Source organism: Anopheles funestus, chromosome 3RL (genome assembly GCF_943734845.2).
Source record: "Anopheles funestus chromosome 3RL, idAnoFuneDA-416_04, whole genome shotgun sequence".
Classification (NCBI taxonomy): domain Eukaryota; kingdom Metazoa; phylum Arthropoda; class Insecta; order Diptera; family Culicidae; genus Anopheles; species Anopheles funestus.
The window spans coordinates 64,382,027-64,409,496 of record NC_064599.1 but is presented as its reverse complement, the minus strand read 5'-3'; the positions used below and the strand labels follow the sequence as shown (position 1 = coordinate 64,409,496).

At 41.0% G+C, this 27,470-nt stretch overlaps 3 protein-coding genes across 13 annotated transcripts in view; 2 read left to right on the top strand and 1 right to left on the bottom strand.

Moving 5' to 3' along the window:
• The window catches only part of LOC125768501 (homeobox protein unc-4 homolog), a 69,657-nt gene extending 53,955 nt beyond the window's left edge, over nt 1-15,702 (top strand). The window contains exons 5-7 of one of the 4 annotated variants that reach the window (XM_049436257.1): nt 12,045-12,219; nt 12,358-13,150; nt 13,818-15,702. In XM_049436257.1, the coding sequence (XP_049292214.1) occupies nt 12,045-12,219; nt 12,358-13,150; nt 13,818-14,184 (1,335 nt within the window). In that variant the 3' untranslated portion in view covers nt 14,185-15,702. Of the gene's footprint in view, nt 1-12,044; nt 13,187-13,817 lie in introns of all 4 variants that reach the window. The other 3 variants (XM_049436256.1, XM_049436255.1, XM_049436254.1) reach the window with 3 other exon arrangements.
• A 326-nt stretch (nt 15,703-16,028) lies between these two features.
• Nucleotides 16,029-19,214, top strand: LOC125768503 (kelch-like protein 18). Of its 3 annotated transcripts, none has more exons than XM_049436261.1 (5): nt 16,029-16,166; nt 16,298-16,622; nt 16,689-16,819; nt 16,888-17,028; nt 17,099-19,214. In XM_049436261.1, exons 2-5 carry the CDS (start codon nt 16,356-16,358, stop codon nt 18,423-18,425), a joined length of 1,866 nt encoding a protein of 621 aa, XP_049292218.1. In that variant the 5' UTR covers nt 16,029-16,166; nt 16,298-16,355; the 3' UTR covers nt 18,426-19,214. The 3 variants fall into 3 exon arrangements, with proteins under 3 accessions (XP_049292218.1, XP_049292216.1, XP_049292217.1); XM_049436259.1 differs by having other exon boundaries at nt 16,295-16,622; XM_049436260.1 differs by having other exon boundaries at nt 16,267-16,622.
• A 70-nt stretch (nt 19,215-19,284) lies between these two features.
• Nucleotides 19,285-27,066, bottom strand: LOC125768507 (tubulin-specific chaperone cofactor E-like protein). Of its 6 annotated transcripts, none has more exons than XM_049436272.1 (8): nt 26,924-27,066; nt 24,610-24,828; nt 22,903-23,032; nt 22,260-22,831; nt 20,579-20,641; nt 20,394-20,493; nt 19,998-20,317; nt 19,285-19,921 (listed from the first exon to the last, which is right to left on the bottom strand). In XM_049436272.1, the coding sequence occupies exons 2-8, from the start codon at nt 24,729-24,731 to the stop codon at nt 19,726-19,728; spliced, it is 1,503 nt and encodes a 500-aa protein (XP_049292229.1). In that variant the 5' UTR covers nt 24,732-24,828; nt 26,924-27,066; the 3' UTR covers nt 19,285-19,725. The 6 variants fall into 6 exon arrangements, with proteins under 6 accessions (XP_049292229.1, XP_049292227.1, XP_049292223.1 ...); XM_049436270.1 differs by lacking the exon at nt 26,924-27,066 and adding an exon at nt 26,811-26,921; XM_049436266.1 differs by lacking the exon at nt 26,924-27,066 and adding an exon at nt 26,570-26,901.
• Between the last annotated feature and the right edge of the window lie 404 nt (nt 27,067-27,470).

The following is a 27,470-nucleotide window of genomic DNA, read 5'->3' as shown; positions in this document are numbered from 1 at the left end:
AATAAAATAATAAAGACACATCTTAGTTGTTGAAAGATGGGAAATCCTCAAGGTTTTTTTTGTAGAACCAGGTCTACACTATGAAGATTAGGCCAGCTATCTACTCTTCAATTTCTCATTAGATTTTTAGGTATTCCGAGACATAAACGTGGAATCTCTTGAGAACTCTTCATAGGCATAATATACGCAAAGACATATGATAAAAGGACAATTACAACCTCATTCAAGAAATGATTTTACCACGAATTAGACTACCCCGGCTCATGTCATTAGAATGACACCGAACGACACAAAAGTTTGGTTAGAAAATCCTCATATGCAGAGAAGGCGTGGTAAGCCTCGAATTGAGGATAGATGGCGTTGATGTAATCCTTCGAAAGACCGAGAACCAAGACCGCTAAGCCATGAAATTGTAATTAAATCCTAATCAGACACGCTTGCCTTTGTTTCCCCGTTTTTGCAAAACTTCCCTTGCCTCAAGGTTTCTCTAGCGATCGTATATCGCGGTCGTTAGTCAAGCGGATAGGATCGTGCAGACACGTTCTAGTTGAAAAATTTACCTTCCATAACCCACAATCCCTTTTTTTCCCCGGAGCGTGCTTAGGATTCGGTGTTGCAACAAACAAACCAAAAAAAAAGAAGGAAAAAGAATGTTCTACACCATCCAAACACCAAAAAAGGGGACACTCATGATTATCAATTGCTACTGTTGCTACCATCACACCTAAGCAAAGGAAAAAAAGCGGACTTCCCTTATGTGTGTGTGCTTTACTTACCTTGTACATTGCCCATTTGCTCACCAATCGAACGTATGCCACTTAGCACTGGCAGAGAAGAACGAAAAAAAGAAAAATTACACCCTTAACGGTGGCACACTGTCGCACAGCATGGTTCCATTCCACTCTCATTTGTGGCATTCATTAGGATAGAATAACGTTTACCTATCTACATGGGAAAACCGAACAACAACAAGGAAAAAAAATTGTTACTTTGTTCGTGTAAAAGTGCGCCAGTTTGTTAATTAAAAACGTCCTCACTAAGCACCAGTTTTCTATGGTAACATTTTCCACCTTGCTCGCTTCCAGTTCCCAGTTTGAGAGGGTTTTCGGCGGGCGGGAGATGCTGACTGAAAATGACAGTAAAAGAAATGTACTACAATGAACGAAAAATTGACAAGTTAAACGATTCCACCTTTAAAGGTCCCGCCTTTCGTACGAATTTTGCACAAAAAAGCCAGCAATCTTCCTATCAGAGCCACATTCTACACACAATAAAGGACCCACACCCCCAATGATTGAAGTTCAATAAGAGGTTTCCATTTTTTTTCGTCAACCTGATGCAAAATCATGTCGCGAAATGCATCTGACGGCCACCCACCGTTGGGCACGTGGAATAAAGACGCACAACAAATGAGGGACAAAAAAGGAATCATTTTGGCGCACCCAAAACTATGAATACAGCCACAGACAGAGATACATAGAGTGAACCGAGAGAACGTCCAGTAAAACCGTGTGTATGGTGTGAACGGGTAACCCATTTCGATCCCTTCCCTGCGAGACACGTGCTCTAGCGTTGGCCAATTATTTCACCGTTTTTGTGGTGTTATTAAGAATGTTTATCTGCCCTCCGGTTCGAGGTCAGCATATTTCTGGGCTTTTGAGGAAAAGGCATGCTTCTTAATAGTAATGAAAAAAAAATGAGGGGGAAAACGGACTTACCACTGCTGAACGAACGAAGTTCCGGCGGATGACATTACGATGAGGACAATGAGGCTGTCAGCAGTTTTCCATCACTGATCGCTCATTTTCTGCAAGGACAGTAATGAAAAAATAATCTGTTATAAATTTAATTCTCTTACTTCGATTGCGAACCGTGCCACACATAATCCGGCACCAAATCCTTGTGTGTTCGAGCCGTTGGACGTAGGTTTAAATTAACGCAAAGAATGGACGAACCGGTGGTAAGCAGACAAGTAGTGCCGGACAAATCAATAAGTGGATAATAACAAGTTTTGCGCGGGATCAGTGAAAGGATCCCACCCTCACCGTTCCAATGACGAAGAGGCAGGTTTTGCACCGAGAGAGAGAGAGAGAGAAAGAGAGAAGCGTAATAAAGCCGCATTTGGGCCCGGTACCTGGCCTGGGAGGATAGGCACATAAGGCGCTTAATTATGGGGCTGTGTGAAACTCGTCTGCCGAGGAGTTGACTAATTGTCTGACTTTCAGTTTCCATACCCACCGCCCAGTGATGGATGGGCCATCCACTGCTCCGGGTGCGTACCATGATTGAGCCATTTTTGGGGAGGGTTGGTTGGGTGCTGAAACACCAACCGTTTGAGACGTCGGATGCGTTGGATGATGCGATACGATTCCTCTTTGAATTACAAGGTGCAAACGTGCTGTTTTGCATGCGACGCGGCAAATGATGGAACGGAATGATGATGATTGCAAACATCGAGTGTCGGTGATAGGACGACGACACGGAGGAATCGCAGTTGCGAGACTATAACAATAGGGAAACCGCGCACCATCTTAAGATTATGATCAATGGAAGAAAAAGGTCTTTTTTGGGGTGATGGGAGTGGAAGGGGGAGGAGTGGAGGTGGCTACATTTACTACACTGTTTATTATAATCCAATAATGCCATACACTTTGTTCGCACTAGTTGTGCTTAAGAGTCTTTGTTAAACATTGCACTGGTAATCATTTCTATCCTTATGATTCTCCATTTTTTGTTTTAGTTTCCTTTAAATTCTAGACATTGTTTTGAACAATTTTATACATAAAAAAATATTAAAGGAAATAAAAATGTAACGAAGAGAAAGTTACAATTTTTACATTTTAATGCCTTATTCATTATGCAAGTTATGCAAAACACACACAAGATTTAAATATTTTTTTCCCATCCGGACCGTTCCCATCCCATCCGGACCGTTCCCCCGTAGCAAGGACTGACTATCCGGCTACGTGGTAAAATAAGTCTAGTAAGCCAGAAATGGCCGGCGTGACCTGTAAGGTCGTTAAGCCAAGAAGAAGAAGATTTAAATATTTTTTTTGGAACAAAATATATTTTATTTTTTATTGAATTATCTATCTCAATAAAATAAAATGTTTTCATTTTAAATAAAAAAATCATTTATACTATTTGAAGTCCCGCGATTCTAATACAGTGCATAGTATGATTATACGAGCATAACGTGAGCATAATATTCAAAAATTGATTAGATAAATATGAACAATTTTCTTCTAAAATGCGTGTAACTGGGTGGATGAGTTCCTTACAAAAGCTTATTTATTAACTGTTTTATTCAGTTCAGCTCATGAAACATTTGAAGAGATTACAATCACAGTGGAACGCCGATTATCCGTGCTCATCGGCACTCGGCCCCTGTCGGATGAGCGAATATCACGGATAATTGGACACAGCTCTTTGTAATGATAAATATTAGTGTTTAGTGTGGAATGGGTGAATTGTTTTTCTAAAGCTAAACGTTTTTAGCTATTTTTTTTCAAACAAAATCTGTTCTATTTGGTCAAACTTGAGTCAATTGTATCATTTACTATTGAGGCTTTTATTTCTTGTCATCATCGGTTTAGCAGTTAATATGTCAATTCGCCTTTGGAACTGTCATTTCCGAGCTGCACGGATAATGGGACAGCCAGATAAAAGGTACCCGGATAATCGGCGCTCCACTGTATATTCTTGTAACGTGATGGCCCGGTGGTAAACGGCGCCGGTCAACACGGCAGGACCGGGAATCAAATCTAACCCGAAACGTCCCTCCGTAGCCAGGAGTGACTATCTGGCTACGCGGTAAAAATTAGTCTAGTAAGCTAGAAATGGCCGATTCGACCTTAGAGGTCGTTAAAGCCAACAAGACAGATATTCTTGTACATGTATCGAGTATTGGATCAGTGACACAGATATATTAAAAGTAAGCTATCGCAGCATTATAAATAAATACATCATACAAACACCAAAATGTGTGTATGGCGTGTAGAATCGGACAGTTTCTATAGAGCAGTCACCAGATATTTACAGAAATATGCTCAAAAAATTTATTTTAATAATGCCACGTGAATAAAAATTAAAAATGTTTTTTGAACAATTTTTAATATTGATTCATAATATCAATTTTATCAGAATGTCCAATTGTACTTTTTGCATATTCTCGCAAAACTATTGAACGTATAATTATAAAAAAAAAATGAAATTGAAAATGTTGGAGATTCACTTATACATTCAGTAATAGTAAAACAGCGAAGAAATTTAGTAAAAACAAATTAATAATTTTAAAATATTAACCAAAAAAATTCCACCGTCAAGTAATTAAGAATAAAATCATTTATATCATTATGCTTCTAGCGCATACCGTATTGCTGATATGGATTTAAAAATAGATTGAACAATTATAATAATAGAAAATAAATTATAAATTTAAGGATATGAAATATTTGGTTTATCCATATCCATCTGCCTTATCTATGATAACATTTTTTATTTTACGAAAATGTATAACCTTCGGTTTTCTGCTTAAATTCCAGAATATTACTTTTAAAACAAAATTTAAAAAATAAAAACATCTCCAAATGAGTATTTGGTCCTTTATTCTTATTATGGCTCATCGAGAGCAAGTCAACAGCGTGCCACATTCGTGGTGAAAACTTCTATTTCACATTGTTGAAATATTTCCCAATTGCTCAAGGTCATTCTCCAACGTGCAAAATGGGCAAAAGTGGAATTAATTGCCCATTCTAATAAACACCACAAAGCATTTGCGACATTCCTGTTATTTACGATCCTTTATTAACCGCGCTTGGTTGGCCGCTTGGGTGCTCGCTGGTAGAATGTTAATCCATTCACTTTCCATACGTACGGCTTTCACCGTACAGAAAGGGGTGCAACCAAATAAAAACGTGCATTTTGCAGCCTCCACCATTTATACGACCGTCGGACGCATAATTTATGCGTAATCATGACAGGAATTTGTAGCTTATTGAATTCCACCCGCACTCGTGCTAATCCTCGGCCACCGTCTAGAGCACTCTAGACATTCACGGGGATTGCATTTACTGCCGGCTCCGCTGGAGGTCACCGGTCGGCACTGGGTTGACGATGACTTCTAAATCCATTGTCTTTACAACTATGTTCTCGTTTATGGTGTTGCCTTCCCTTTTTTTGGTTTCCAGTGTTTCATAGCAAATTTGTGACGCAGTTTCGAACTGTGAGACACTACTCCTGGCAAGGATCTTCTTGTGCAATGACTCTCTCTACAACAACCCATCCCCTGGATCGCAACAAAGACAATGTTCACAGATTTTCTTTTCCCCAAAAAGGGACCAAAACGGGGAAGAGCTGAGTGGAAAGATTAAAATGTTTGCGTGCCACTAAATTAAATTATCTTATTATGTGTTTTTTGTCGGTAATGTGCGCCCGCGTACCGGTCGGGTAGGATATTATAATTCGATTATAATTTCAGTCAACTATTTTCCATTGACCCCGCGTTACCGAGTCCGCGCTGCGTAACGTAACTTCCAGCGGTGAGTGAGCGCTCGGTCGGAGCGTGGCGTTTTTCCCCATCCGAGACACACCGACCGAAAACCGACCGTACCGAGTGATGTCATCAATAATGGTGATGCTTTTACCCATTTATGGTCGCTATAAACATTCATTAGTTATTTATAACGCTGTGCATGCCGTCTCGGCATGTTTCTTATTATCATCAGATTATAACAAATTAAACTATCGTTCACTTTAGACCCGGGCATGTTATCCCGTTTCGAGCCATGGTTTGTCTATTTATTATCACTTTTATACTCTAAGGATACAGAAGCAGGGCAGTGGAGTGTATAATTTGATTGAATCTCTTTTAAAGTCGCTTCTGCAAGCATTAGCTTGGGTGAAGGTTGTCCTTTAGTGGCTGACGCATTCAATTTGCTATTTTTGTGTTTCACGTAAAGGGCAAAATTTATAATAAAAGGTTTTCTAACGATTTTTTAACCAAACTGAACTGGTTTGAGGACTAGATCTAGCTTTTCAGGCTGGTCTAATTTTATCTAAAGATATACATCCAATATACAGTTCGCGCCATAATTATATCAATACAGGCGTCCCCTGAGTTACGACTGTATTTGGGACCGAAAAAGGAGCCCGAAGCAAGGCGTAAGTCGAAATCGTCGTAAATGTATTCTAGACATCCTTTATAACCATACGTATAGAGTCGAAAGATTTATTCAAATATTCTAGAGAAAAAATAATTTAGAAATCGCTTTGAATAGTGTATTAATTATACCTTGCAATATCTATTCAATATTTTCGTTAAATACTGATCGAGAATGTATAAGTTTATTCCAACAATTTAATTTTTATATTCAATGAAGACTATGATTTTTTAACGGTTGCCGGTGAAAATTAAAAAAAAACTGACAATTTAAGCAAAATAACAACAATAAATTAGTAAAATGTATTTAATTTGACATTTAAAAAAATCCATCACTAAAACAATTTTATATCGCCATACAACGGAGCTCTGCATGTGACATTTCTATGCAAATTCTAATGAAAAAAATCGTATAAGATCGTATAATAAAATTCGTATAAAAATAGTAAATGTTTCTCGAATACCTTAAGCTCCCAATAATCTCCCAGGGTTTCATTATCAAATATTATTTCTTTTTCGATTTATAATATTGTTCTATAATTATTTATATTCTCAAACCATTCTTTGTACACATCTGAATAAAGAAATAATAACATAAAACATATATGCCATTGAACATTATAGTTATGTTACGCACTGTATAATTTAGTTACTTAAATGTTACTAACTAAACGAGTTTGTGTAAAAATTGAAAATTTTACTTTTCTTAAACAAGAATTAATGGGTTTTAATAAAACAACCACAAATTGAGCTACTGTTGCTTCAACCCTCTCGAATTGTAATAAAAAGTTGACTAAAAATGATTGCTTTTCTTTCCTTCCTTGATGCACTTTTAAATCGATACGCTTCTTATCACTCAATAATCGAGCTATTCCAACCCAAAAAAAGGGGGATTAGTGAAACCAACTTTTCAGTGTTTCGTTGAATGGTTCTAAAATCAAATCCTCGCTTTCAAATTCACAATTCCACTTGATACGTTAATTATAAAATTGATAAACAGGATTGAAATCTGTCGTGGTATTAAATTAAAGTAAGTCACCGAGAGATCGTACCTGCTGCCAGCACTGGACAATTTTGGGTTTTCCCGCTTATACTGTATATCCTCAAATTCCCACGGGGGGAGCCGATGTGTTTGATGAAGTGCAAAATGCATTATCAACGCTACCGCGAACAATCTTTTTTTTTTTGTTCATCTTTTACGTTACGTGTGTAGTTTTGGTGTCTTGCGAATCCTCCCGGTGTTCGTACCCTTTTCTTTCCATTTTGAAAGGGGTCCCGGTGAAAGTGTTCTCTAGGAGAGGGTAACTGCCAGCCGTACTGTGGCAAAACATCAAGGAAAAACGACCGATTAGAGACGCGTTGTACAAATAGACACCATATGATCAAGTTGCTCATCGTTTTTTCTCCGTTTAGGGACGTTTGGGAATTGGCGGTTCATTGCGTGCCAAAGAGCGAAGGGTGTTCGAACTTGTTACACGACTGGGCTGAACAACCCAAACCGAGGGTGTTAGTTTGTCAATGAATAATAATAATAATCACCCTCATCAGCATCCCACCTAGCGCCGCAACCCCTCGAATGTACTGTACTGACCTTAATCTCCGAAATGTTCTACCGGCAAGGGAATCGACGGCAAATGCAAGGGACGTTGCCTGTTGGACGGAATAGTTTGGCAGGTTGTTGTGTAACATTTACCGTGACAAACAACGACTTAACAGCTTCACTGACGGTTGGGTATATGCAAGGGATTCGAAGGAATTCTCCAAGGTATAGGAATGAATTAATTTCACTCTAAAGGCCACCAATATCATCCAGATGGTTTGATGGAAAATCGTGTAGCTCAACCACATAAAGAGAGAGACAGAAAGAGAGATGAAATTTATTCGAGTAATTGATTCTTAAAGTTTATCTACCGTAACGGTAAGGTGCTCTTCAATGTTTTTTTTATCTTGCTCTTAAAAGCATTTCAAATTGGTTAGAAATGTACAAATCAATAAACATATTGGATTTTGAAGGCAGCTTATTTAAGTTTTTTTCTTCTAAAAATAACAAAAGGATTTAGATGAATCCTCTTGAATCGAAAATAATATTTGGAAGATTTATACCAGATAGAACCATCATCGTCTCCATCAGACTAGCAACTCAGCTGATCCTTGCTGAAGACCTAAAAAATTAACTTTATGGTCGTCTGGTGCACAGTACAGCTCAAAGACCTCATCGTTATATGTTGTACAAAATCCTTCCTCAAAAACCTTGGATAGAGTTCATGTCTCAGTCAATCATTCTCTCCGCGTCAATGTTTTAGATAATTTTCAAGATTTAATCGTCGCTATCTACATACTGCCTCTGGGTGATACGGCATCTGTTAGGAGGGGAACTGATGGAATTTTTGTAAATTTTATGCGTTAATCTCTAACTTGGGGGTTTTGAGTCGCAGTACAGGGCCATAAACACAGTGGAAAATGTAATGAAACTTTGAGGCAAACGTTTTTTAGTCTTACACGAAATACACGACATTTTGCATCGCCGTCCAATGTTCCGAATTTTATGTTGAATGTAGTTTACTTACCCTGGTTAACGATAGTTTGTACGCAGGACACTTTACTTTCATAAACTACGGGCCCTTTGTTTCGAGAACCATTTGCTTTAACACACTGCCATTTTCTTTTCTTTTTTTCACATTCAAATTATAAATACACATACACATATTTGAAACACCACAATCGCCTACAATGGCCACATTTTAAAATACACGATTTCACGCTAATATGCTTATTATCATAAGCTTATTGAGAAATAAACATCTACACAAAAGACACTATTTTTCACCAAAAAATAACCAACACATGCTATTTTTTCTGTGCACTAAGGCACATACTTTATTCCACTTTGACATACCACACTTGCCTACAATGGCCACATTTTTTAAAACACGCTTCCACGCAATAAGCAATAGCCTCATTGAGAAATGACCATAACTTTAAACAAAAAACCCTTTAGCACATTTAAGACACCTTTTAAAATTTAAAACACCTTTGGCACATTTAAAACACTTTTTCTACATTTAAAACACCAATGACACCTGTAATGGCCACATTTTTCAAAACACGAATTTACACAATAAGCTATAAACATCACTTTTTTCACCGAAAAACAATCAACACTTGTAACTTTTTTTTCCTGTGCACTTTCCACAAACTGTACCGAAAGTTTTTTTTTATTAATTTCAAATTGTATGACGTAGCCGAAGCTGGCACGGAGGATACGAAAGAAAAAAAACAAACACGTTTATGACGTGGTTTTATGATAAAATAGGTTTCTAAAAATCACTGCACAAACACAAATACAAATAATTTGCAAGCTTAGTACTACGCATAGTACACGCACTGATTATAAATTTCTTAACACTCACACACGTACACTACGGCGTTAGCGTCCAGCAAATTGCGTTGACCACAATGATATCCTCAACGTTAGAGTAAGAGCGCAATAGCGTCCATTGCCTGCGCAGGTAAGAGCAAGATGGAAAAAAATCTTTTTATCTCTTGACCACGATACCGTTAGATCCGTAACTGCATGGAACGATATCTATCCCGAAATATGTAGTTAATAAGGAGGCAAACCTTTTTCAACTGTATTAAAGACAATCACAGTTAATTTCATGTCACTTTAATTTTACACACTGAATTCTTCTATAACTTACACACTTTACGCCTTGGTGCATAGAAAACATCACACTCGATCGAAATGAAAGAAAGGTCACTAGCACATACGCTGATACAAAGCAAGACGACGCTGGCGACAATTTGACCACGTGCAATCTTCATCCTTTAAAATCAAATCAATACACGAATTAATATACTAAGTATTGCTTGTATGTAATAAGATCCTCGAAGATCATTTTGTTTTCACCAAAAACACAACTTTTGTCAAATTTTCTTGGAACAAAGAAAGGACGCCGCTTTACCGAAAGCTTTTTTCATACTCAAACGTATTGCTGCCCGATCGCTACTGATCATAATTTCTCCTTTGCTCATTATCATCGTCTGTGCTGCTTCGTTATCACACCTACACAACTATAATTGGCCGAAGCGGCCGCCCGATCTCATCTCTCGCATTTTGTTCTTGCACACACACTTCGCTGCTCCTGAAGAGACGCATGAAAAAAGCCTCGTAAAAAAATTTGCAACACAACTCTTTGCTCCTCTCGTTTAAAACCTTTCTTACATTTATGGTACGTAAAATGTAGGCATATAAAGCACATAAACATTTTTTTGTTTCATAAAATACATAAAATAATAAAATAATAAAATACACAAAATAATATTATTGCTTTATTAAACGCTTTATTGGAGCATTTGTACGATCATGTGGCAATGAAATACTTAGAAAACGGGCCCCATTCCCATATCACCGTGTTTCCATTTCCAAAAAGGAATCGTTCATCCGGTAGGCTTAAGGTGAATATGTTGGAGATGATATCCAACAATTGTTGGATGATGATAACACTTGTTTATCCTTCTTAAAGGTCTACTGATATTCATTCCATCGCAGGTGCTACGGAATGGCTACTACTCCGTCGGCACTAGGAGCTTTATTGTTATTTCTAAAACGACTGCTGATTGAAACATTTTTATTTTAAAATATTTAGGGAGGATTATACTGAGGATTAGGGAGATATACTGATCTCAATTTAGTTCATTTAATTTGTTTTAATAATCCTTCAAAAAAAGGAAAAGGTGAATTTAATACGAAACACTGATCCAATGTAAGGGGAAGCATCATAGTACGTAAAGAATAATACTCCTCTCAATTACTTAAATTCCAATGTTAGGAAAAAAATTCACACACTTCTAAATTTCGTACTATTATCCTTAATATTTTAAATTAAATTTGTCTTATACCTTTCTAACATGCTCAATATCGCTTTCAGCAACATTACCACAAGCTCCGAAAACTCTGACCTGTTTCTGCAACTGTTTCTTGCAATTCAATAACACCCAACCAGAGATAATAATGTACCACAAGAACAGAGGGAGGATTAGTTAATTGAATTTTATCTTCTCTTCTTTTGTTGCGGCACATCTTCACCGCCATTCGATTGTATGGAGACACATTTATCTAAATCCTACGCCCAATTGATTCAATTCCTTCCCTTTCCTGAGCTGGGGTTAGGGGAATGGGAATAACTGGAAAAGCAGACTCATAAGTTCTCGTTTCGGGGGAATTCAGTTTTCAGGGGAATTTCTTCGATACTATTTGCTCGTTCTACCTTTTTCGCCCTCGTTGCACATACTCTATTGCAACGTAATGAACGAATCATCCATAACAGTAACAACATGTCGATATTAATAACATAATAATAATCTATCGTCAAACAGAACCCAATTCGAGGCTTGAGAACAGTTGTTAAGGATCCTATGTCCCCGGCCACAATCACTTAGCAAACGATGTTGGGAAGTTTACGAAAGTTTAGGTCATTTTTCTATAGAATCATGCACCGGACAGTTCGAGGCTTCCTATGCCTTTTAATTAGATTTTCATTTAGCCGCACTTCTCGATGTGGTCAATTGTGCCATAAATGTTGGGGGATAGAGATTTAATTGAATTCTTTTCCACAAATCTAGGCGTTTCTGTATTTGATGTTTGTACAATTAAAAAGACTTATTGACATGACTTCATTAGAATGCCAATGTAAAAATTTCCCATTTGCGTGACAATCATCTTGAATATTCGTCCCCTTGCTCTGAGTAACCTTAAAAAAAATTCCATCGATCACTCAATTTACTAAACGATCTTTTACGATCACTTTCTTTTCTTTTTCTTTCTCTTTTCTCTCGTTTTCTTTTTTGCTGCTTTTTTTCCTTTTAATTCTTCCTTCCGCAGGTGTGGTTTCAGAACCGGCGAGCCAAATGGCGCAAGACTGAAAAGTGCTGGGGCCGCAGCACGATCATGGCCGAGTACGGGCTGTACGGGGCGATGGTGCGCCATTCGCTCCCACTACCGGAAACGATCCTCAAGTCGGCGAAAGAGAACGAAACCGTCGCGCCCTGGCTGCTAGGTATGCATCGGCCGTCGGCCGCGTTACCAACGGCGGACGAGACGCACGAACCGGGCGGTACCAACAGCATGCTCGACTACTATCGCAACTACACCAGCCCTACTGACATTAACTTGTCCGTATCCGTTTCGTCTTCAGGCATGCACAAGAAGTCGCTCGAGGCGGCCGAAACGCTCAAAAACTCCGAAGATAACAGTGACCGTGAAGAGACACGGACGGAGTCGAGCGAAACGAGCGGCGGCTCGGGGGCCGCCCTCCACTGCACCCTCGGCTCCTCGCCCCTCAAATCGCCGACGATCGCGTCCGAAGGTTCCGGGTGCAGCGGTGGTACCGGCAACAGCAGAGGTGACTGTGGTGGTGGCGGCGGCGGTGGTGGTGGAGGAATCGGGGGCGAGGGTGTTGGTGGAGGGGGAAATGTATCGTCGCTGAACGGGAAGCACGCGAGCTCGGGGGCACGATCGGCAATGGCGAAGATGTCACGGTTCGGGCTTGGATCATCACCGCCACCACCGCCGATCGGTGGTCGACCACATTCACCCTCCGTTACACCGCCGGCCTCGGTACATCCGCATCATCCACCACCTGCACACCCGTCCTCGATGGCCGCCCACCCGCTAGCACATCCGGTAGCGACCGGTCACTCTACGGTACAACCGACGACGGCCGCCAGTACCGGCAGTGCGATCAAGCTGCAACCCCGATCACCACCCTTAGGGACATCACTGGCCGGTGGCGGTGGTGGTGGTACGCCCGGTACTACCGGCGCCGCCGACCATCTGTCACCCGTGGGCCATGGGCATGGACCGCACCATGCGGGAGGGATTCCACCCGGCCTTCCGGACGGTGGGGGCGTTGGCGGTGGAACGGCGGACTTCCTGCACGCTGCCACCAACAACAACTATCACCCCGAAAACGACCACGAAGCGTTTAGGTGGGTTGACTACAAGGATCCAGTCGCGTTCATACGGTGATTTCACAATTTCTTTGCTATTAATTATTGTCCAATACTTTTCTCTTTACAACTCTTTCCAACTTTGCCTTATTTTGAGTTTGTTAGTTATAACTGTTATTTTTTTTTTTTTAGTTTTTTATTTTGATCGCAGCTTTTGGTGGTCAATTTTTAATGTTATGGTCTACTCTTGTTGAACAGTCATGTTTTCGTATCCGTTTAAGTTGAGACTAAATGTAAATTGACGTAAAACTACTTATATTTTTTAAACGAATTGTTAAATGTTTTTAAGTATCCTAAGTATCCTAAATTTTCGTCAGCGATCAACAAAACAAAGGAGAAATTTATTTGTTCTATACTTTTTGACTCTTTAGAACATCTTTTTGTTAATCTATCTCTTCAACTTATGCTTTTTCTTTTACGGATTGTAGTTTATCCTTTATGAGTTCTTGCTATTAGTTTGTGTTTTCCTCAAATAATTAGTTCTTCTTGTAGTTCGTGTTTTCTTCACTTTCTAACAAGTTTGCTAATACTTTTGTTTGTTTGGTTATTATTTTTCCGTCTTTACAACCTAAAATATTGTAACAAAATTCCGGATCTAACGATCTCTCTCTCTCTTTTTCTGTCATTTTCTCATCTCCCAAAACAGGAACAACTCAATTGCTTGCCTAAGAGCGAAAGCTCAAGAGCACCAGGCCCGGTTGCTTAACAGTGGTCTCCTGCTACAGGTACGCTCACTCGCCGGTCTCCAAACGCATCCGGCCTTCGACGGTAGTTCCGTGCCGTCCTTAGCCTCCCCGTACGATGGCTCCTGTTCGGTGGCCGCTCATGCCGCACTACACGCCCAGCAGCAACGTACACCGCCTCCATTACCACCCCAATCCTCACTAGACGGGACGCTATCGTCCGCCACACTGCTCGAGATCGATCGACAGCGGGCGGAAGCAAACAGCAGCAATGGATCGGCGATCTCGGTGAAGGGTGCCAGCAGTAGTCCGAACGTCAGCACTTTTTGACAGCATTTATAAGCTGATCACGTCACCCATTTCCATCGTACCATGGGGTTCCTAGTTGGACCGGTGGGACATCAACAGACATCACCATACTCGTACTAATACAACGCTCCTTCGCAACGGCTCATCAGATTTTGTGTAAAATCATTAATAAAAAAAACACAACAACAACAAGTACAACGAATCGAAACGAATCGATCATTATTTAGGATGTATTAAAAATTTGAAACCAAAGAGGGGCAATCGAACCATGCGCCGGGATGTTGAAAAAAATGGAACTGCCTAGAGTAGTAGTATATTCGATGCGGCACTGAATACTTCCTCTTCGCGGAGATGTTGCAGTCTGACAATTGCTCGAGGAACGATCGAACGATCGTGTTGCTAAATTATTGTTTTTTTAATTACTTTTTTTTGTTCGTTCATATCGGAGACGTTTGCATAATCTGGAATAAAGATGGATGGATGAATGCAACAGACAACAAAAGAAAAACGGGATACACTATTGTACATATACAGCTATACATTGCGTTTACACAACTGTAAAACACGTATATTTTTCTTCCTCTTTTACGTGCAATTCATCTGAAATGAGCCTAAAATCTTAAATAAATAAAAGGATCGCAAAGCATCGCCGGCGCACCTTGCCGTGCACAAATGAAGTAAAGAAAAGGAGAAGAAACATATATATATATATAGATATACATATATCGTAGGTGATACAGTAAATACGTAACTATGCGTGTCTGAAGAGAGAAAATTTGGCTAGAATATATAAAGTTAAGCAAAAGGAACATACACACACAAACAATACGGATGGTTTTATTTGGGTTTTGTCAATAATTACCATCATTCTTAACGTGATCGTAATATCCAGATTGCTTGTACATAGAGTATGAGACAGTGACTAATTTATTTCCTCTCAAGAAAGCAAACCGTGGACAAAGAACTTTGAAGTTATTAAATCGACAGGGGATGGACACAAACGGATCGAAGTGAAGAAGCTGTTCAAACGGCCATACATTAGATAAGCACAATCAAACCATTCAGTAACAGAACGAAACAAACAATCAAATTGCAGCACAGTGTGGCAAAAAGGTTAACGAAGGAACACACCCAACAACTTGTAATAGATAGGAATTCACAATGAGTGAATGTATTTTCTTAATTTCTAAACTCCGCGTACTTGTGTAATTCTGCCATTGGGTCACACAACTTCAGCAAGCATGTAAGCACGCGTGCTCGTTTTAAATATCAGTAAAAAGTAAACTCATTTGTTCCTGACACCAAATTGCAAAATCACACAAAAAACAGCACAACTCATTCTTCATGCGTTTAAAAGGTGGTGTATCTTCGAAGACACGCATTCTCTACTGCCTGCCAAACACAAATGGGGGTGGGGGAGAAAAAAGAAGTGTGTATAGTGTGGGTGTAGCAAAGTTACTTGAAAGCGCACTAAAACGAAACGAAAATACGAGTAAAAAGCAAGCAAATAAACAAATGTATCATGTGAACATTTAAAAATCAGGATTCGGTTGTGATGGTTGAAAACGGGAAAAGAAATCATGAAAAACTTAATGGCTGGAAAGAAAATATGCATCTACATTCGGGTTACGGTAAGTGTTGTGTGAGAAAACTTTCCTGTTTTGATTAATTTAATCTGTTTTGTATCCTTTTTGACGGAACACGTGGAGAATAAAGTCCTTTTAAAACAACCCTCGTTATGCGTTATGTTCTTGCACAAACGACAGAGCCATCTAGCGTTCAGTAGTGTAAGCTACCATCCTTCTCACTAGCTTCTCACTGTCTCACCAAAAAAAATTCTCACCATGCAACGCTGTCAAAATTGTCAAACGATTGTACGAATCCGTGTATTTGTTTATTTTCTTATTGAAACTCAGTAATTTCTTCTCACACAGTGTTGTTGCTTTTTCTCCAGCGCTGTTTTCTAGTGAAAACAAAATTAAATACCAGTTAAATTGTTAATGGTAAGCATAGTTTGGGGAGTAACAAATCCCATAGCAATTTTAGGATAAAAATCCCTATCGGATGCATTGCAGTTCATCGTCTGATTCCAAATCTCACCAGCTGTTACTTCTTTCCTTTCCAATCGCAGCAGAAAATCAAAGTGTGAACTTATCTGTCTGTCCGCGTTTGTTGCGTATCAATGTGAAAGCATGTCCTCGTCGCCATCCGGCCTAGAGGACGGTGTGAAGCTGCTGGGCACGGCACAGCGATGTGACAGCGCAAGGAAATCGCTGGCAGGCCCGTTCGGTGGTAACGGTGCCGGATCAAGCAAAATGATCGAAATGCAGCCAGCGGAACTATCGGAAACGGAGGACAATTCGTACATGTACTTCCGGCAGGAGGGTTTATTTGCAAACAGTTTTCCGAAGATGAAGGAGATTCGCCGTATGGGTAAACTGTGCGACGTTACGTTGAAGGTGAGTTTGCCCCTTTTTTTTGGATTGTATAAAACGGAGGGATAATTTTGTAATTTTCCACTTCAGGTGGATTCGCATTCGTTTTCGGCGCACCGTATCGTGCTGGCCGCTACCATTCCGTATTTCTATGCAATGTTCACCCACAACATGGCTGAGAGCAGGATCAAAGAAATCACCATGAAGGAAATCGAGCCAATGTAAGAAGAACAAGCGAGTTTCTAACGCAGATGCAATCGGTCTAAAACTGTACACACTTCCCTTGCAGGGCACTGGAAAGTTTGATCAACTTCGCGTACAGTGGTCTAGTCAAAATCGATACCCAGAACGTGCAGAGTCTCATGGTTGGTGCCTCGTTTCTGCAGCTAAACGAAGTACGGGATGCGTGTGCTAAATTTCTCAAGCGCAAGTATGTCGTTATTTAGCTATGTTTCGTTTCCGACATGGTCATTAATAACTCCCTCTCATCTCGTCACCAGATTCCATCCACAGAATGTGCTAGGCATTAGACAGTTTGCCGATACGCTCGGTTGCTCGAAGCTGATTGTGTCCGCCGATCGGTACATTCATCAGCACTTTTCTAAGGTGGCCAACGGGGACGAATTTGTAGCGCTAAGCTACAACGAGCTGATCGATGTGATCAGTCGCGACGAGCTGAATGTTAAGAGCGAAGAGTGCATCTTCGAAGCGTGCATGCGCTGGGTAAAGCACGACCAGGAAGTACGCTCCGAGTATCTGCCCCTGATACTGGCCAACATACGGCTGCCGTTGCTTTCGCCCCAGTTTCTTGCCGACAATGTGGCAACGGAAGAGCTGATCAAAACGTCACACAAATGCCGCGATCTTTTGGATGAAGCACGTGATTTTCACCTAATGCCAGAACGGAGAGCACTCGTGTCCACAACACGGACCCGTCCACGGTGCTTTGATTTTGTCGTCGGTTTAATCTTTGCCGTCGGTGGGCTAACGAAGAATGGCGAATCGGTCAGCACGGTAGAGATCTACAATCCGACAACGAAAGAGTGGAGCATGGGCGAAGCGATGACAATGTTACGGTCGCGGGTTGGTGTTGCCGTTACCAACGGGAAACTATACGCGTTCGGCGGTTTCAACGGTACCGAACGGCTATCGACGGTGGAAATTTATGACCCACGGCAGCACCGATGGTCCCAGGGAACGGCCATGCGTTGCAAACGCAGCGCTGTGGGTGTGGCCGCGCTGGAAGATTATGTGTACGTTTGCGGCGGGTATGATGGTGTGACCAGTTTGAGCACCGTAGAGCGATACTGTCCACGAACGGATGCCTGGAGTACGGTCGCACCGATGATGAAGTACCGTTCGGCGGGTGGTGTTGCCGCACTCGGTGGCTACGTGTATGCGCTCGGCGGACACGATGGCCTCTCGATTTTCGATACCGTAGAGCGGTACGATCCGTTCTCCGACACGTGGACGAAAGTGATCTCGATGCTGAACCGACGGTGTCGGCTTGGAGTGGCCACCTTAGGCAACAAGCTGTATGCTTGCGGTGGCTATGATGGCAACTCGTTTCTACGTTCCGTTGAAGTTTACGATCCGGTTAAAAACAGCTGGTCGCTCATTGCACCGATGAACGTAAAGCGAAGTAGAGTAGCGTTGGCCGCAAATATGGGCAAACTGTGGGCCATCGGAGGGTACGATGGGGAGTCAAATTTATCCACCGTTGAGGTGTACGATCCAAAGAGCAACACCTGGACGTTTGTTGCACCGATGAAGCATCACGGTGGTGGTGTCGGGTGCGGTGTCATACCAACACCGTTCCAGGACTAAGCAATTCCGGTGTTTAAATGGTTTAAATGTTTTAACATGTGTAACGGCTGCTAAGCAGCTCCTGTTCCTTGCACTTACTGCACACGATCGATCCACGTTGTTCTTCTATTCAGAACTGCAAGGCTAAAGCTACCTCTCCTCCATCATCTGTGAACATCCTTTCGTCGTTCGACAACCTGCTGCAGGCCAAGATTTCATCCTAAAAAAACCGTTATTCAGGAAAAGTAGTATAAATGCTAATTCAGATCTCGTAACAGTTAAATTGTTCATTTCATCGGGCACATTACTAATAATGGAGTTACACACACATCTTTAGCGATGTGGTGATCGTACAGTACGTACGCATCGACACTATTTCAGAGGATTGAATTTACAAACAATCCTTGCTAGTTGTTCAACGATATCGTTACACACATGAATAGCTCAATCGACGCTATATTAGCTCAATCATGCACGCTAGTATAATACTTTGGGTTTCGAAAATTATTGCACTTGCTATGTGTGTGTGTGTACGCGTGTTAGGTAAACGCATTCGCAAAATCGTTAATAAATGTTGTACGTTGGACTGATAGTTACAATTTTGCTACATTATTCATTACCAGATAAATAATCTATCCGTTGTACTAAGTAAAGATGTCTATCGTAACGTCCATGGAAAAAAATCTTGTTTTAACATCCCAAACCGATGTTGAAATAGAGCAAAAATAAATGTTCACACATACAGTAAAAAAAATTGGTTATTGTTTTCAAAACTACAACCTAATAAAGATGATCATTCTTTCATACTATGCATAATTCACTTAACAATCTAACTAAACATTGAAAAAACATGAAAGAAAAGAGTGAAATGGGGAGAACGTTTTGTTTTAAGTTAACTGCAAAAATGCTGCTGCCTTTATTATTAGTATAGTTAGCTGCGCTTTACTCGGGTTTTATTTTCTTTGTAGCACGAAATAAAAACAAAACAAAATATAGATGATGGAACCGTAGGTTCTAGAAAGAAAAAGGAACGCACAGTGTGCCACCGTTGATGATCGTCACTAAACCAAAGAGCAATTATAATACAGAAGAAACTAAACACAACTAACAAAACAGCAAGATACGTAGGCGAGAGACACTGTGACGCGATGGCGACGCTTTATATCACATACGTTATACGTCTAAACACTCCAAGAAGGATATGCAGGGCTACTGGGAAGGGCTGGAAGAGATGGAGCCGGGTTCCGGGGATGGAAAACTCAAATGCCAGCAGGCACGCCTAACAGTGTGACGAACGGGCACGACGCTAATGCTGTGCCTATCAACTTTTCACCTTCCGTTCAATGATGATCTCATCGCCGGAGCGTATGTTGTAGCTGTACAGTACCTTGTGCGGGTACTTCATCTCCTCCAGTCCTTGCAGATCGCGGAAATCTTGATCGACGTAGTACAGTCGCATCCGGGCGGCTGGTACTTCGAATAGCCTTTCCAAGCGTGATTTCAAATCACTTACCGTTCTGTTTGCAGATGAATACAAAACACAAATGATTAGGAATAAAATATTTGTCTCAATTAGATTTACATGCATTATACCTATTCACATCCACCGTTCGCTCGATCGCTTGATCCTCAAAGGTGAAGCGCACTTTAACTTTTCTTTCGGGCCGTAAATCGATATTCACAAGCGGATCCAGCTGACCATGCACTCCAATCAGCTCGTAGTACCGGCGTGGTCGTTCTGCATCCGGCTTGTCGAGATAGTGGCGAATGAAGGAACGCTCGGCGTCCTCCCGTTCAACGGCACCGATCGTGTCACCACCGTTCAGAATACTGATGTTTGGAAGCCGCGCTATCAATAGCTGCCGACGTTCGTGTTCCGTCGTCGAGTCCGTTCGTGCCCACAGTGGCCAGTACTGCAAAAAAAAATGTTGAAACATAATAAAAATAGAACCAAAAGCCAGAGATAAGGAGTGGAAACTATTTGCTCACCTGTAGCCGGACATTGCACAGCGAGGGAAATTCTGCCAACCGGTCAATATCTTCCCATGAATCAATTTTAGCATTGCTCAGGTTTAGCAGTTTCAGCTGTCTGTTAGGGGGAAAGCAACGGAAGAGATGCAGTTATGTTTGAAGAACAATGTTTTATTTATCAAGGGTGTTTTTGTTGAACTTACTGAAAATATTTATGACTTTCATCCTCATTTTCGTTGCCTTGCGGATCGGTAGGTTTAAGTGATCTATAAAGAAATTTATAAGCAGACCAATTAGACGGAAGTAGAAGGAAGCAAATATATTGATTTAGTGAAAGGAACTTTTAGAAGGACACAATCGATTCTACTTCTACACGAATTCTAGAACTTCCTGCATGTTAATGTATCAAACTAATTCTAGTTACATCATGAATAATCAATGTTACATTATCATCAATCAACACCGAAAGAAAGTAATCGCCATACGGCCCCATATCGCACCACTAATTCGTTTCATGATCCACATTGTGTATCACTTCAATGTCAAACAGCTAAACACAACCGACAAGCGGACAAGCGTATCAGAAAGGGGCTACAATGAATTGCAATCGTTTTGCTTTTTTTTCTGTTCACCTCTTCGCTTCATCACGCAACATGGGGATGACCCCCTTTCCAAAAGTGCTACACTTATTCCGCTTCAGATGATTCATTTTTGCTAAGGGCAAACAAACCTTGGGAGGGGAGACAGTCTGGCCAATTTTTATCATTTTTATGACCACCAAAATGACGAGTCAAAATTGTCCAGCTGGTAATGGTGAAGGTGTGTGTGCAACGCAGATACATGGAAGCAAAGTGGAGCAAACATTAAAACTTGAAGCTTTGGATTATTGTTTAAATTGATCACAATATTACATCACCCAAAAAGCCCAAAAACGGTGCCATTGTTTATGCCGATTTAAAACATCACCATTGGGAGTTAAAAGCTTTATTCATAAAGTACTGTCACGTGGCTTTAACGGCTTAGAAGTGGAAACAATGACATGTTTAACGACATCAGTTTAGTTAGTGGATAACAAACATAAAAACGATCGTCTAATACAGGGGTCTCCAAATTACGGCCCGCGGTCCGCATGAGGTTCTTTCGAGAGATCCCGAGATTGTCCCTCAGCTGTGGACCTTCCACTCAAAGCGGCTCACCATCTAAAAAGTTTGGAGGCCCTTGGTCTAATAGCAAACATTTTGAAATTTGAACAACTAATTAGTATATTATTTCTGTCATTCTGATTCCGTCATGTTACTTCCAACCAAGTTCGACCAAAAACCGAATCCGTCGGCTCAAATATTATAAAGCAATGACCGAACAGAACAATAATGTAAATTAATCGAAGTATTACTAAGGTATTGCATCGTCCTTGAGCTAAAAGAGGGAATACATTGAACTCTTTTGGAATCTCAGCCGAGCTTGACCATGACTAACGTCACACGTTCACTGATGGTGGACGAAAAACTTAGGTGATGATGAGAACGGAAGACCGAAAGAAAAAAAAATCCCGACCAGGGGTAACGAATAAAGAACACTACATAAAATTTTTTAGTAGTTCTTATCCAGTAGATTTCAAAAACGCTGTTTTGCTAAAAAACATTCATGGATCAATTCCGACTCAAAACAAATTCCACCACAATTCATATTCCAAAATGTAACGCGCACAAAGATGTACTGTAAATATCTCTACTTCTTCGGTGCATTCTTATCAACAACCTTATCAGTATTCCGGATCTAAACGACGCAACCGATGTTATCTGTTGGGAACCGTTCCATGCACTGTAAACAAAACTCTTTACAGCACCGAACAATGCCATTAGCAAGCAGCTTTCTCTCACTTACCTCAATGGGCAATCGGCTAGCACCAACGCTTCCAGCTGTGGAAATACTCGCCCAATGCGACATATTTCACCCCATTCGGAAATGTAGTTCCCGGTCAGATGTAACTTCCGTACGCCACCGTGTGGATCGGTTTGTAATGGCGGTGGTTCCACAGTGCCCGGGTCCGATTTGTTCTGCTCGGTTGGCTGGGGCGTGGACGAAGAACAGGAGCAGCCGGACATTGTGTCCTCCTCTGTTTGACTAGTGGCAGTTTCGCCCTTGGTATTGTTATTACCGCTAGCATCTGTAGCGTTGCCTTCTCCACCAGCGTTGCCCGTTTGTTCCGCTGGCGGATTGATTGTGTCGATCAGCACATGCGTATACTCGTTTAGGCTAAGATGTAGCTCCTCAAGTGCGGGCAATAAACGGAGCAGCTTCTCCACACTGCACCATTCCAGCTTGGTGTTGTTTAGCACAAGATTTCTTAGGTGGTCCATCTTTGTGACCGGTGGCTTCTGGATCGGACCGGTCAGATGGTTCAGACTGAGGTTCACAAACTCCACACGTGGCATGTGTGACAGGATGACAAATACCTACAAAAAATGTGTACAGAAGCGACTCTTTAGCGTAAATCCATTGTACCTCAACAAACTGCCATCTTCACCTCGTTCCAGTTGTTTAGCTTGTTCTGTGCCAAATCGAGTTCCTTCACGATGCGACATTTTTTCTTCAAATCTTCTGGTTCCCCGGCTCGATCGATATTGCAATCGTTCAGTATAAGTAATTGTGGAGTACTGTGGAAAAAAGACAAATGAATAGTTATTCTCATCGTCATCATCGTCCACCATTAAAAAAGCAGCACACAAAGAGAACATTGTGCACAGCAAAAGACTCAGACTTTCAAACGTGCAAAAAACATTGAGCTTATGATGCTTTACACCCACACCCAATGCCAAATCCACCAAACAACCCGGGGGCGTAAGGATTATGACTCGATTAACCACTATAAGAAGGTGGTTAATTATAGTTTATTTTTTGCCAGATGATTATCATTAAGCGATGGGAAAGGTTGAAACGCAATTTAATTTAGAAATATCAAACTACTATTTTGCAAGTTCTTACTGATCTTTTCGCGATCTTGTGTCATGTTTATACTGCAGATTCTTTTGTTTTGCAATTGTTTTAACTATAGTTTCTTCTGTAAAACTTTAGTTACTTTTATCGTGCAAAAAGTCTATAAATGAACGAAACAAATTTTGCGCAATATGCGTTTAAAATTAAGAAAGAGTTAAACTACAGTGGAGCGCCGATTATCCGGGCATGTCGGGGCTCAATGGTGGCCGGATAATCGAACAACATGGATAAAAGGTTCACAAGCTTTAGTTGACAGGTATGCGTTTATATAGTACATTTTAATATTTGTTCTTATTTTTCCTACGTTTAAGTAGCTGTCCTTGCTGTCCATAAATTCTAACAATTCTAATTCAGCATACGAGTTTGCAGAGTTGAAATCTATAGGGCTTTTCAGTCACTCATCTTCTGATTCTGAATTAGATTCATCGTCCGTATTGCATCTTGTTTCTATAATAATACCTGTGTCGCTTTTGAATTCGTATCCAGGATAAGTAGAAAAGAAGAAGATAAGTAGAATCTATTAGTACCCACTTTCCTGCGCTTTCCTCGCCTACCAAACATCATAGTTTTTGAAGATCCTTCCGATCCTTAGTTTATACAATCCTTCAATTTCCGAAGTTTCCAGACCGAAGTAGAGTTACATCCGGAACCTTCTCTCAAGTCTGAGCCAATGAAAATATGGCATCAACAATATTCATTTTTTCTAGAAATCTAGTATAAACGTACTTCAGATGTCATGCATTAAAAAAACATGGCTGGATTCGATATGAAGCTGCCATTTCAGAAACTGCACGGATAATGAGACAACCGGATAAAAAGTCCTCGGATAGTCGGCGTTTCACTGTATTATTTAAGTAGTTTTACTGTAAGTTGTCTACTAAGCTACTGAGACTAAGCTAGATATGGACAACTGTGTATTCAATAAATTTGCTCGGTTTCGGTTTCCTTGTACCAAGTATGGTCATAGTGGTCACAACGAGAAGTAAATCATCAAACAGAAGTGGATATTTAGTTACTTTGTACAAGCGTTCGAGATTTTTTTCCATATTAACGCAACTATTTTATGTTAATTTTTTTGTTTATAATAAACAAAACTCCCCAACGCCCTAGTATCATGTGTAAACAATATGCTTTTTTTTTGTTTTTCAAGTTTTTGTTTCAAAGCACAATGGACACTGATCGTTTGCAGTTGCATCGCTGTGTTACATATCAACTGTTGTACACACGCACACCTTACCTTTGTCTCGGGGGCAGCTTCGGAACAAAGATAGACACGAGAACTTCCTCCTCCACGTGTTCTTCCTTCTCGTCCGGCTCCATGCCGTACTTCTCTTCCAGCGCTTCCAGCAGTGTAGGCATTTTAGGCAGGAAGTAGTTTCGTTACACGTTCTTTAGTGAATATCTTCCGCAGGAAAGTCACTTCCACAACTTAATCACGTACTTCAACACTATTGATCTGCGTATGAGAGCAAACAAAGGATAAAACGTGACACTGTGTGAGGAAGGAGTTGAATAATTTAAATAAAATGCACTTCAAAACGATAAGAAAATCACGTCGCAACTATTGCAAACATTCGTTTATGTTTAGCCGTTTTTTCATCCTCCTAACCCATTGAATCGATTATATTCGGACGGTGGTGTGCCAAAATGAGTAGCTGAGGCTTTGTTTACGTTCTACTACTTTACACCGATCGACAACACACTTTCCTTCTCGAAACCATTTTCACTGTGCGCAAATGATCTGTATGGCTATGTGTTACACCCCGTCGCCTTTTGTTTAGTGCTCTCGGCTCTATGCTCTCGTTTTGTTTCACTTGCATTGTGGTGCACACACCGTAGCACCAATTTGTCCGTAACGTGCTGCGCTTATTTACTATTTAAAACCATTATTATACAATACCGCCCAAGCCGGACCCCAAGAGTAGGACAATCGGAGAAAAAGAAAGAAAAAAAACAACAGGAACAGCGCAAAACACACGGCTAATGGGAAATAATAATAATAGTAGCAATAATGACGCGTTCAACGCATAGCAACGGGTTGGGGGATGATGCTATGGATCATCCCTTTTGGCTTGACAGCCGAACCACCACTACATAGAGCAATCGCTTTAACGTAACGCACACTACGTTACACGCACGCGTCTACTCGGGGTGGGTTTTTTTTTGCTACGATGTAGCTGCTAGTCGCGCAAATCAGCTGTTCTTGGTGTTCGTATTTTGGCTACGATACGTGCCGTGTGGGGAGGTTCGTAGTAAAGCAAACCCCCCAAGTAGGGAACGGAGGTGGTGCGCTAAACTCCCTCCACATCATGGTCTTTTCCAAACCACACAGATCGCTTGCGTTTTGCTCCATCATCTCCCCTTCATCGGCTGCTGACGAAATATGTACACTTCTTGTTGTTGTAGGTTCGCGAAGGTGAATCACGTAACAAAGAAACGGCGTACGGCGCAATCATTTGTTGCAACCGACCGATCGACCCCGCACAAAAGTCGCCCCAGTTACTTTTCCTTTCCCGTGCGAGGATATGTAACCTTCCATTTATTTTTGGAAGCGTTTTTCGCGTGCTTAACCTTCTGCAAGGGTTCGGGACCGATTGCGGGTCGGTGGTTGGCAATCGATCGCAGCATGCTTAGAATTTTGCTTTGCATTTAGCATCCCCTTCCGTCGATTGCAAATGGCGGTCGTGTATTGGTGGTACCTCGGGTATTTGTTCCAGCTATTTCTCACTCACTGTGCAAAACAGGTTTTCTACCGCACTTATTGCTTATTGAATTTTGCTTCTTTCTAACGTGGAATTTCGTCACCTCCTAGCGGTGGTGGAGGTGTGGGATGAATTTTCCGACTGGGAAACAATTTGGTAGTAACACACAAATCCGATTTGAACGACGGTTAATTTTGAATGATCTCGCGTTGTCTGCTCGGGGAGGACACTACACAGCATACACACAACACTCGGAACCGAAACCGAAATTTTAACCCTACCGAAAATATGCTCCCTTTTTGCCCTAGAAAACAGAAACCGAACACCGCAATGTTTCTCTTTTTTCACACATTTGATCTACGCCGAAAATTGTTCGCCCATGATGTGTGTGTGTGCGTATGTTTGTGTGGAGTCAAAAATAAACAGCGAAAGCATCTAAGCAAACTGTGCTGGCGCGTTCAATGTCAACATGTTAATTTAATACGTTTTTCCAACCTTTTTGCTGTATTGCTCCACTGCATGCGGCCTGTCCATGTATATTATGATTGCATGTGTTCACATATTTTCCACCTCGGTGCCACCACCACACGGTTCTGGACTTTCTCTTTTGGCACGTTAGGAAAAAGCTTTATTCACGATTCTTTCAATGCGTACTGTGTGTTCGCACTAGCGATGTATTCCTGGTACGGCGAAGTAATTTAATTGACACTATTGTTTCTCTCCTACCCCACCGTACATAGTTTGTTAACTCTTCGCGCGGCTTGCAGCAAACGACACGACACGCGCGAGACTTTAACGCGAATGGTACGCCGAGCAGCAACAAAAATCACTATTGGTCTCTCACCGTACCGTTTGCGCGTTTGCCATTCATCTGGTACCAGCATGTGTCGGGAGGGGGGATGGAGAAAAAAAACGCGTCTATTACTCGCGCACCCACAAAGATGTTATACCGATACAATCATACACCCTTTACGGAACCATTCTTTTACAGTGTTTTAGAACCGATGCAAATGTTTGTGAGGCTGAGAATGTTTTTTTTCCTTTCTTTTTTCCGATGTATTTCTTTCGCATACACGGCATCCGATGCGCAATATCGCGTTTGGAACAGTTTAATGTTTACACACTTCTACATAACGAGTTTAGAATGCTACATTTGAAGGTAACAGATATTTATAGACACATTTCTAAAATAGCCAACGCACGCTTGATATTGTCCCTAGACCTTGTGACCTATTTTAAAGACGTTCATTTTTTATGCCTCCTATTCGAAACATAAATTATGCACCGAGAAGCATAAAAAAACACTCACATTCATCTGGTTTTGTTTACATTTTGGCAACTCAAGGTGCATACAGTAGCCACCGTGCTGCAGACACCTTGAGACTAATCAAAATTT

Bases quoted from the DNA above. Each gene is read 5' to 3' on its own strand.
- LOC125768503 (XM_049436261.1), top strand. From the start codon at position 16,356: ATGTCCTCGTCGCCATCCGGCCTAGAGGACGGTGTGAAGCTGCTGGGC. The intron at 16,820-16,887 runs GTAAGAAGAACA...CTTCCCTTGCAG, and splicing joins ATGAAGGAAATCGAGCCAAT to GGCACTGGAAAGTTTGATCA. The intron at 17,029-17,098 runs GTATGTCGTTAT...TCTCGTCACCAG, and splicing joins GCTAAATTTCTCAAGCGCAA to ATTCCATCCACAGAATGTGC.
- LOC125768507 (XM_049436272.1), bottom strand. From the start codon at position 24,731: ATGCCTACACTGCTGGAAGCGCTGGAAGAGAAGTACGGCATGGAGCCG. The intron at 23,033-24,609 runs GTAAGGTGTGCG...TTTTTTCCACAG, and splicing joins AAGCTGCCCCCGAGACAAAG to TACTCCACAATTACTTATAC. The intron at 19,922-19,997 runs GTATAATGCATG...ATCTGCAAACAG, and splicing joins CGAACGGTGGATGTGAATAG to AACGGTAAGTGATTTGAAAT.